Below are 12025 nucleotides of genomic sequence, written 5' to 3'. Positions count from 1 at the left end.
CGCCGGGCGCGTGTGCGTGCGTGCCCAAGATCCCGAGAGGAGAATGGAGGAGAAGGGATTGCGGCGTGACCATCCCCCCTGGGGGGTGATTTCTCGCTTTCTGTCTCTCTGTCTGTCGGGCGAGCGCACGCGCCCTACAGTGAAAACTCTCTCCAAAAAAAAAAAAACAACAAAAAAAAAACAAAAAAAAAAACCTTAAAGCCTGGAAACGGTTAATATTCTGTTCAAATAGTAGGTATATGAATCTTTTGACAGCTGAAGACAGGACAAAAACTCTTAAAACCAGACAACAAAGCCTGGAAGAAAAGCAGCAGTATTTTAGTCAAAAGTCAGAGAATGCTTTGGTCTGAGACTTTAACCATGGTCACCCATGTGGGAGTCCAGTGACATAACCACTATGCTTTCTGATGGCCTCTGATTTTTTTTCTTTGGAAAGTATAGCTATTTGTCCTCAATTTATGTTGTGGATACTTCAGTTTATTTTCATATCTCAATTATAAGGAAAACAGTATTCCTTTTTAATCTAAAAATATATATTTCTAAATGTTTAAGCTTTTTTCTAAAATGCATTTAATGACATTTAAAGGAAATTGCATATATTGACCTTAATGCCACTTAATCCCTTATTGTATATAATGATTCATTTTTAGTTTCAGTCTATACTGATATCACATTCCTTTCCTTATATGAATCATTAAAATTATTTTACTGAACCAAATTTAGGCAGAGTGTCTCATATGCTTGATTATTAGAATAATCAATAATGTATCATTTAATATAAAGAATATCCAGCTTAAAGTAATAGTTTCTATTTTATGAGATTTGCTACTGTATTATTTCAGAAATAAAAGTGAGTATGTATTTATAAAAGCAATTATCATATAGCCTATATATAGTTTTCTCTCATATTTGTAAGGCAGTTGGACAGCACAGAACTACAGCCAATTCTGGGGAATGACTTTAGAAGAAGGTTTCAAATTTCGTCTTGGCACCTTGCCACCTAGCTCCATGCTCCTAAGCATGAATGAAGTGACGGTAAGTGTTCTTTCTGATTTATGCACATGTATGTATTTGTATAGGTGTGTTCATGTGTGCATTTAAGGCAACTTTAAATAATGAAAATAATGAATTTTGTTCTTTCAGAGTCACAATTTTGTCTTATAAGTACTTAAATTTTTTCTCAAGGTGGTTGTTGCATTTCTGAAAAGTATCATATGGGCTTTTGGCTTAAAACTCACGCCGGGCACGTGTGCGTGCGTGCCCAAGATCCCGAGAGGAGAATGGAGGAGAAGGGATTGCGGCGTGACCATCCCCCCTGGGGGGTGATTTCTCGCTTTCTGTCTCTATGTCTCTCTCTGTCTGTCTGGCGAGCGCACGCGCCCTACAGTGAAAATCTCTCAAAAAAAAAAAAAAAAAAGTATCATATGGGCTTTGAAAGTTCATTGTTGTCTCCTTTAGAAAATGAGTTTTCGTTTACATTGCTAATGATTTTACAGAAATATGTTTTTGATTATTGGTTATTTAGTGAGTTAATGCTTCAGAAGTCATGGTCCTGATGTTTTTTGGTTGTTGTTAGTGGGTGCTTATACTTGTAAGAGAGACATAGAGACAGAGAGAGAAGAGAAAGCACATCTCCATGGTCACGATGTATTCCCTTCTCCATTTCTCCCTCCTTTTGGGATGAGGCACGTATGCACACACACCCAGCAGGTTTCTCAAGCCTCCTAGTACAAGAAAGGAATGGTGCAGCTGGACATATGGTATCCTGCTGCCTTAACCATCAGGCCATGGGGCTGGCCCTATTTTTATTTTTTAAGTAAATAGTTACTTTGAGAATTCATAAAAAATATTATAAAGATGAGCAAATTGAGATTGAGAGATGTTAAGTCACACTGAGATTGAGAGAGGTTTCTGTAGAATTAGTTAATTGCAGAACCAGTACATCAAAAAGTGTGACCCCCTACAACCCACCTAAAAGAACAGATGGGTTCCAGTAGAGTCAGTTTGTCTTGGTCAATCCAGGTTCAGAGTGGCAAAAAGCTTTTAAAAATCTTAATCAGAGTAAGTTTTATAAAACAATCAACTTAGATACATTTTGGGGTCTTTCTTCAAATTAATAAGTGGCAAATAAAGATGTGACTCACATTCATAATTTTTAGTGACGCAACTTCATGATCAACTGGAAAAAGTCCATTTTTCTCCCTAATAGTATTCTTTTTCATTTTTGTCCTCACTCAGTGGAAAAAAGAAATCAGTATTGGTTAAAAAAAGACAAGATAATCTTTTATAAGAATTGTTCTTTTACTTGCTGTTATTGAGGGCTGCAGCAAGCCAAACTCTTATTTAAGTGTCTATATGTATTTCCTGGGGGATTATCTTGAACATTTTATTTTTTAACTTTAAGTTTTACAACTTTAAATATCCCATTTTAGAGAAAATAAAATGTATTTTCCCCCACATTACCACTCACTATCACATACAAAAGGAAATCTAATTCTAAATCATCTATTGGCTCCTAGGGAGTTGTTTGCATAAAAGTTACTATGAAATTGAAATTAAAAATATTAATGATTAGTACTCTGGAAGAATTCAAATTACCTGGTACTATGAATTAATGCAATATAGTTATCAACCAATTCCAGGAAAGCAATAAGGAAAATCCAGCTAACCTGCAAGAGTTCCATTATTCACGATGTAAGGCAAGAAAATAGCTTTTTTATTTCTAGGGCACAGTAACATGAGGATTATATTCCTGAGTGTTGGAGTGGTCCTAATATCTGGTCGCATAGAAGAGAATCTGAAATTACTATAGGTGTGTCTAGGAAGGATGCAAAGTAAATATGAACTGAGTTGAATTGGTAGCTATAAGAAGAACAAAAAAAATTGGTTAACTGTTATGCCGATGACTAGAAAATAACCTATTCATGACATCAAACTGTTTTCAAGTAACATGAAAGTGAAGTGTGTTGTGTGTATGTGTGTGTGTGTGAGTGCTTCTAGATAACTAATTTTTATCCTACTTTTTCAGCTGTTTTTAAAAAAAGAGACACGTGTAATGCATGATGGAGCATAGATATAGTTAGGGCCAGGAGTTGCCAACATCGTGACTTCAGACATAAGACAAACCCCACTGCACCTTCACCTCCCGTCATCTCCCTTTCCTTGCCCACATTGCCTGGGTGAGAGTTGAGATCGGTGAAATGATTGTCCCTGGGTAAGAAAGATTAATCACGAGTCATCCCAGAATCCTGGGGAAGCTCTTTTCTTCCTTGACTGGTCTCCTGGCTTCATCCTTTAGTGCAAGTCAGTGTTCACTGAGCATGAGTTAGAGGAATATCAGTAGGTACTGTACAAGAAGCTCCATGATAATTTAGATGGTGAAAAACCTGTTTAACTAATATGAGTTTGTTCGATTCAAACAAGTTTTTGAAGATATGATTAGTAACAATGAGGAATAGAGATGTACCGATGGGACTTGAAAATCAGTAACTTGAGGATTTTGAGGGTGCACTTGCTGCACTTGCCTGATAGCAAGTCAAAAACAGACAAATGAAAAGACAAAAGGAAACATAAGCTTATTGTTTTTCCTGAGTACAAGCAGAATGAATCAGAGAAAGCAAAAATGAAAAACTGAGAGGAGCTCTTTCCAGGGCTTGGCGATTATCACAGGAGAGTACCCGCTGTTGATGGATACAGTTCTGAGGGTGTAAGGCTTGGCAAATGGAAGCTTCCTTTGGCAGAATTAGAACAAACAACTCCTCTGGATAGAAACAGTAATGTGCTAAGGCAGAGGGCTCGGCAAGCACAGCTGAGGATGGATTCTAGCCTCCTACGACTTATTGAACTGTAAGTGTCCCATCTATGATCAAATAAATTTGTGAAATGGCTCATTATCCTCATTTGGAATGGTTCACATATCACTAGTATATTGAAGGCACTGAAAACTCTTATTCTACTTACTACTTTTTTTCCACCCAGTTTTTTTTTTTTTTTCTTTTCTTTTTTGGTTTTGCTATAGGGCATGTGAGTTCACTGGAGAGAGGCAAAGAGAGGGAAGGTGAGAAATCAGCCCCTGAGGGGTGATGACCATGCTGTTCCCATCTCCTCTAGTCTCCTCTTTGGTCTTTGGGCATGCACACATTGGCGCCTGGTGTGTTTTTCAAGTGGCCAGGTATGAGAATCGAATTATGCTGTTGGCCATGTAGGATCCAGCACCTTATCCACAATAGCACCTGGTGGGCTCCACCCAGTGTTTCTTAAAATTCATGAGATCAAAGGGCATTTCACACTCTCTCTCTCTGTCTTTCTCTCTCTCTCAGTTTATAATGACTATAAATACTCCTGATGCTTAGGTTCCACAGAAAATATTTAGGAAATACTAGGTGAAGCTAAAATATTGAAATGAGAATACTGGAGAGAAGAGAAGTACATTACAGAGAAGATAGAACTTTCTCACACTGAGAAAGAAGAGAGTAGAGGCAACCAATTATGACTGTATGCTAAGCTGGCATTGACTGAGCTTGTTTTTAGTCAGCAGAAACATCACAGTTGAAGTCACATTAAAAGACATGTATAGGCCAGTGTGTTCACACATGTGGTAACATTCTATACATCAAGATGGGCATGAACTCTACAGCCAGTGGTGCTTGGGTTTCAATGGGGCTCTTCTTTTTATTGCCTGCCTCTTTGGTAAAATTAGGTAGTAACTATTATGTCTAGCTCATAGGGTTGTATGAGTTCCTTGAAATTCTGGATGAGAAATGCTTAGTACAGTACTTAGTATATATTATAGTAAAGCATTAAAGTAATGTCACAGTATGATACATGAATACATGAATGTATAATACATTGTTTTTTTCCTGTATTAATGTTGGGGAAATAACAGGGTTCTGAAAGAGGTCAATTCTGTAAGAACTAAATTATCTAAATCTTTATAATTTGGAGTTTTTTATTTCATAAACAAGTGTAGCCTTAGATTTATTGGCCCTAATGGAATTGGCAGATTTCTAGTGAACCTGAAACATCTACTCTGTGCTTGTATCAAATAAAATTATAACAAATCAAATCAGTTCTGTACCTTATTGTTTTTCCAGACATAATATTCAAGTGCTTTTGAATTTGGGAGCTAGTTCCAAGAAGCTTCACCGTATTGTATCTTATTACAAATATTAAAAACATTTGAATGAAAAATACTGCTGTTACATAAGAATGTTTAAATTAAGAGTTTTTTTTTTTACATGTGGCTTTGTTCAAATTTCAAAATATTTTTATAATTATTAATGTTTATTTCCAGGATGAATAATTAGATTACTGAAGCTGTTATATTAGATTGTCAGTAAGTCATGACATATTTTTCTGTTTTTATTTGCAAGAATGCATCATGACTTTTCTGATGACCCAACAGATAACTATCACATCTAAGGTGTTTACAAACTATCAAAGTATTAAGAAGGTTTTATAACATTTAAAATACATAACATTTCGAAACTATAGCTGTACTGTTATATGGTATCAGATTCATAAAAGTAAAACTGTTCTAAAATGGTTTGAATCAACCTTGTAATTAACTGGTACAATATTCTTTTTCAGTTATCTTGCATAAACAAAGATCATTGGAATTACAGCTTGAGCGTCCTTTATCTGCAATGGTCGAGACCAGTAGTATTTCATATTTCAGGGTTTATTTTTGAAATTTGGAATTTTTGTGTATCTATAAGTGAAATATCTTAGAAATGGGATCCAAGTCTAAATACAAAATTCACTTACATTTCTTATACATCTTATACACACAGCCTACAGATAATAGTATGCAATATTTTGCATTGAGCTTTTTTTTTTCTTTCTTTTTTTTTTTTTTTACAACATGTAACCTTAGGTCAAGTGTAGAATTTTTTACTTGTGGAATCAAATGGAAAAATTTTCAGATGTTGTAGCATTTTACATTTTAGATTTTCAGACTAGCAATGTTCAACCTGTACTAACAAAAATAATGTCACGATTTTCCTATGGTGTGTTGGAAATTAAAGTAAAATAATATTTTATGTATTACATAGTAACTTAAAGGTCTTTTGAGATGAGAAGTGAAAAATTATTTTCTGTGTATTCTGTCATTGTCTAGACAACACATCGTGGTTGATTGACCTGTTTTATTTACTTAGTTATAAAAGAAAGAACTTGTTTTCTTCATCTCAAAATATATTTAGGTGATAACCAATAATAAGAGATGAGAAATACCTTGGAAAAAAATAATGTGACTATTTCCAAGTTTAGTTTTTCTTCTCACACGCTATTGAATTTTTTTATTTGATTAGGAATAACCCTGTCTAAATAAACATCGTCTACTTGTTTCTAATAATGTATGTCATCTATGTAAAAAACCTCTGTAGAAGCCAAAATAATGACTATGGATATTAAAAACGCAGTTACATAGTTTGGTACTTTTTATGTGATGGGGAAAAGAACCATTTTCTCATATTGACATTTGGTTCCCACATACACGAACACAAGGAACATGGTATCGGCCTTCTAAAACTATGACCATTGCTGATAGTTCTAGAAAAGGGGCATAGCCAGGTATCATGGTAAGTCTAAGTTTAAATATATATGAAGAGTCTTCAAAACATTCATGGGGAAATTTGTATCATGAAGAGACTAGGTATGAATTTCAAAAATCGTTTTACACCAAAATAAACTCATACTTTAATTCCACATTTCTGTGAACTTTGTGAAGTGCTCCTGTGTTTCCCTCAGCTTATCTTCCCATCTTCTCATCTGCATAGGGAAAAATCTAAGGAACAACAAAATAAGATGCTAATTGTTCTTGCCTTCACCAAGAATTCTAAAATTCGGAAAGCATCAAAACATTTATTAATGTCTCTTCAAGTCTCTTTCTTCTCTCTCCTTTCCTCCTTCCCAAAATAAAGTCTGAGACCCTTCAGTAAACTTAAGAAAATCTACACCGAGCCTCATTCTTTATTTGCCTACACTTGTGGCAGAATGAATTTCTTATCTCTCAGGTCAGTTTTGGGGTTTTCCACTTTATTTTTCTGTTCTAGTCATGGTCTGATGCATAACACTGTGATATAATTGAATATGACTTGAACGACACAGTGAGATGGAATTGATCACAGCAGGACAAATCTTCAAAAAAGAAATGTGAAAATTTATTTTTTTTTCTCTCTATGAACAAATATTTTGAGCTGTTGAAAAGATGATTCCTGAGGTGATTTGGTGTACTGATGTAGGAGGTAGCTACTCTCTGGCTTCCCCACCTCTGGATCTGTCTTGTCCAAATTACGGTTCTTCCTAAAGTACATTCCATGAAACACTTGTTCTTTGATTAGTTTCATAATAAAAATAATATAAAATGAAATTTAAAATTTTGCATTTAGCCAAATCATAAACATTTGAAATCATGATCATTATCACCATTATCAGGCTCGTACACATTAGCAGTTTACGAAAAATACTGCAGTTGAAAAACATCTTTTTAATCTTCAAAATCAGTGTTTCTCAAAACCATTTGATTAGTCAACTTTGTTTTTTTGTAATTCCCTATTAAAAGTTCTTAGCACTATGTTCCAAGAGCTCATTTTAGGAAATACCATAGTTCATCCATTTTTCAGAGGTACATTGTTTTACTTGTTAACACCTCTGAAATTAGGATCTTTTTCTTTTTTCAAGAGATTTTTTTTTGCTGTAGAGTGTTTGCACTTGCTGGAGAGACAGAGAGACAGAAAGTGAGAAATTGCCCCCAGGGGGCATGACCATGCCACAATCCCTTCTCTTCTATTCTCCTCTTGAGATTTTGAGCACTCATTCACGCACACGTACCTGGTATGAGTTTTAAGCTGCCAGGTCCTGGACTTGAACTGTGGTCAACTACGTGGGAATCCAGCAATGTAACCAGTAGACCATCTGCTGGTCCCAGGATACTTTCTTATATTCGATGATGTCATCATTTTAGTGATATAAGCATTACCCCAAACACTTGAATGACAGCTTTAAGTGCTGTTTTAGTTATGATTAGACTCAGTTGAAAGTGACAGAAATCCAAAATGATAGTAACTTAAATAACATAAAAATGTATCACTCACCAGCAAATCTAGAAGTGAGTGGTCCTACACTGGAATTGTCATAATAGTTCAGAAAGATTTCTCCATCTCCATCTATAATGTGAAAATTCCTACCAGTAGGAAAAGACAAAGATATATATATATATATTACACACATACACACACACACACACACACACATATATATATATAAAGGCAAAATCAAGTGACAACAACATCTCAAGGAAATTTTTCAGAAGGCCAAGTGATACTTTAATTAGAAACTAGAAATGATTAGAAACTAGAGAAATAAATGAAAAAACCTTTAAAAGTTAAGGCATGGAGGAAAATGTTGAAGATGAGAAATACACTTATCCCATCGGCAATCATAAAATTAGCTTTCATCACCAGTATCAAATAGTTTAGAAGAAATTTCTTGGTATTCATGTCCACTGACCTTAGATTGTAAATGTCAGAGCAGAATTATACTCTTTGTTGCTTTATTTGAGTCTCAGTTCATTCTGTTATTTCAATTTAAGTTGGGGGAAAGTACAACTAGAGATACAGGGGGTGATGCACATATCGTGTAGATAGAGAATCAGTAGTATAAATGTACAGAATTTTTTTCTCAGGGTCTTGAGAAAATTTATTAGTTTGTCTGCAACTTCTTATTACAGTACTCTCAGAGATTTTAATTTCTTTAAATGCAAGGTTATAAAAACGTCTCCAGTGTTTATCATTGCCTTTAAGTTCCATATTTGTCCACAGTATCTCTAATTTATGCATGGAAATACTGAAGCAAGGACAATGTTCAAGTTTAACCTCAAACTTGGCTAATATTAATTTGGAAATTTAGATTTTGACTGAAAAGTTTTTCAACATTACAATGAAAAGAATCAAAAATGCCCATATAAAATAGTGTAAATCCTTCTTAAAAATAAATTACTAAGGGGCCAGCAGATGGCATATTGGTTAAGAGGCTGGACTCCCATATGGCCAATTGTACTTCAAGACCCAGACTCAGTTGCTTGAAAAATCACACTGGGCACATATATGTACATTCCCAAAATCCCAGGAGGAGAATGGAGAAGAGATTTCAGTATGGCCTTCCTTCCTGGGGTGGGTGGTGATTTCTTACTTTCCCTTTTACTATCTCTGTCTTTGTCTCTCCTGCAAGTACACATACCCTAAGGCAAAAGTCATAAAATAAATAAATGAACTTCTATCTTATTTATTCTACTGTTGCCTTATCATTTCTCTCCTCTTAGCTTACCTCTTGATTCCTTTGCCTTAGTAAACTATTCTTTGGCAAAATAAAAATTTAAAAAGTATGTTTCATTCAGGGAACTAAACTCTATTCCAGTTTCTAGAAGCTGTTCCTCTGTGATGATTACCTTCATTCATAGGCTATAAAAAGCACTCTTACTCTACAGGGGAGACAGTAATTATAGAATAATGAGACATACAATTTTCTGTGTTCATCATATCAGATTATCTGATAGCGTGAGGTAGATACAATTGCAGGGTAGTAACTGCTTCAAATACTACGAGCTCATTTTTAGGAAAAGCAATATTAAATAAATGGTAAAAAATTTGAAATTTCAGTAGATAAGCTTCATGAATTGGTCTGGCTTTGTGGACTGGTAAGTATGTTTTCAATAAAAATGTCATTTTATTTAACTTGTTTCTCTATTGACTTATCTCATGGAAAAAGATTGGTCATAATTTTTTTTATTTTTAGAGAATAAATCATAAAAGCAACAAAGACATGCTGGTATAATTTAACTTAATGTGCCTACAGGGGATAAATATATTTTTAAGAGATGAAATCTACGTGATGCATTTGTATCTCATTATTATTATCAGATATTTATTGAGTATCTCTCATATGAAAGGCAGTCTAGTAGGTTTTCAAATGTGGAGTCAAATTCTAAATAGTTCAACCCTGTTGAAATGTATTTGAAGTAATAGTTGTACCTTTATTGCTCCAACAGAGCAGAAGGGAAATATCCTAGCTATGTTATTAAATTGGAATTGTAGAGTAACAAATTAAAACAACAACTAACACTCCGCCTATTTTTTTCCTGAAAACTTGAGGCAACTTAGTATTTTATATGCTTAAAATGCACACCGATGCCAATAGTGATAAAATTGGAAGGTGTGACTAATATATAAAATATAGGTACTTCATTCTTGTTTGAAAGACATTTTCTGAATGTGAATCTGTATTTCTGAAACTATCTGCTCAGATCAACACATTTCTTCCATTCCAACCATAAGGTTCTAAAATACAGTCTATCTAATGTCATCACAACTCCACACGACCCAGCTTTCTGTGATATGTCTCTTCATATTACTTTGCAGGTACTCTCTGGGGATCTGGTTGTTAGCACGTTTCTTCTATCATTTAAATAGAAGTATTTTCAGTAATGAAATGCAGCAGTTAATAACTTTCTATCAGGTGGTAATAGTACTCTAAGCCAAAATTAAACTCTCCCATCCATTAAAATTCACATTTATAAATTATTTTGCATTAATACCTATGAATACCTTTCCTTTCCTTTCCTTTCCTCTTTCCTTTCCTCTTTCTTTTCCTCTTTCCTTTCCTCTTTCCTTTCCTCTTTCCTTTCCTTCTTTCCTTTCCTTTCTCTTTTTCTTTCTTCTTTCTTTCTTTCTTCTTTTTTCTTTTCTTTTTTTTTTTTGTAGAGGTTTTTGCAGTAGGGTGTGTGTGAGCTCATCAGAAAGACAGAGAGAAACAGAGAGACAGAAAGAATTCACCCCCTGGGGGGATGGCCATACCAAGATCCATTCTCCTCCATTCTTTTCATGGGATCTTGGGTATGCGCGTGCACACACATCCGGCGTTAGTTTAAACCACCAGGTCCGGGACTTGAACCGTGTTCACCTACGTGGGAGTGCAGCAACATAGCATTATGCCAACTGCTGGTCCCTGCATGAATACCTTTTCAAACAGACAGGTAAATATTAAATTTTGCTTGCTTTATTCCTTGAAGCTATCATGTACTTGTCACAAGTAATTTGTGTATATGTGAAAGGTATCAAATCAGTAGCCTGACTTGTTCAATGTACAGTAATAAAAAATTTAAATAGTTAAACAATTTTATCTCTTACAGACCTTTTACTTTTGTTGCAAAGTATTCATATATTTCTGATAAAATAGACAATGATAGAAATGAAGCACAGTGTTAAGAATTCTAAAACCTGGGTCGGGTGCCATGATTATCTCTTAATTAGCTGAGAGGTCTTAGCATGCCTCTTTTTCTTTTTCTTTTTCTTTTTCTTTTTATTTTTAGAATTATTTAATTTTGGGGACCAGCAGATGGCATAATGGCTATGTCACTGGACACCCATGTAGTCGACCGTGGTTCAAGTCCTATACCTGGCAGCTTAAAACTCAGGCCGGGTGTGTGTGCACCCAAAATTCCAAGAGGAAAATGGAGGAGAAAGGATTGCAGTGTGGCCATCCCCCCAGGAACTGATTTCTCACTTTCTATCTATCTCTGTCTCTCTGGCAAGTGTACATGCCCTATAGAAAAAATCTCTCTCTCTCTAAAAAGAAAGAATTATTTAATTTTATTTATTATTTTTAATGTCTTTTAACACTTAGTAGTTTTCTCATTTGTTCAAAAAAGGGCCAATAATAATATTTTCCTGGATTATATCACAGAAAGGTATTGAGAAGATAGAAGAGAACAATGAGTGTTGAAACACTTTGAATACTTTGAAGGACTCTCGAAAATTTTAAGTGCAAGTGTGTGTGTGTGTGTGTGTGTGTGTGTGTGCACGTGTGTGCACACATGCCTAAGCGTGTGTACATAAGTGACAAAAAAGTAATAAACAGATCCTTATTTGTTTCAAGACCTGATTACTTTTGAAAAGTAAAATTCATAGCTAAAAAGACAAATTGAAGGAAAAAAATAAAAGATGACTGTGTTGTACATTGTCTTTGA

General features: G+C 34.7%; 1 protein-coding gene across 3 annotated transcripts in view; it reads left to right on the top strand.

The window, feature by feature from the left end:
- The window catches only part of TINAG (tubulointerstitial nephritis antigen), a 110839-nt gene that overhangs the window by 26168 nt on the left and 72646 nt on the right, over positions 1-12025 (top strand). For all 3 annotated transcript variants that reach the window (XM_006165708.2, XM_006165707.2, XM_006165706.2), the window contains exon 4: positions 921-1035. In XM_006165708.2, coding sequence (XP_006165770.1) covers positions 921-1035 — 115 coding nt within the window. The remainder of the gene's footprint in view (positions 1-920; positions 1036-12025) is intronic.

The sequence above is a fragment of the Tupaia chinensis genome, unplaced genomic scaffold (genome assembly GCF_000334495.1).
Source record: "Tupaia chinensis unplaced genomic scaffold, TupChi_1.0 Scaffold144010_1, whole genome shotgun sequence".
NCBI classification, from domain to species: Eukaryota; Metazoa; Chordata; class Mammalia; order Scandentia; family Tupaiidae; genus Tupaia; species Tupaia belangeri.
This window is presented reverse-complemented; position numbering and strand designations above follow the sequence as displayed.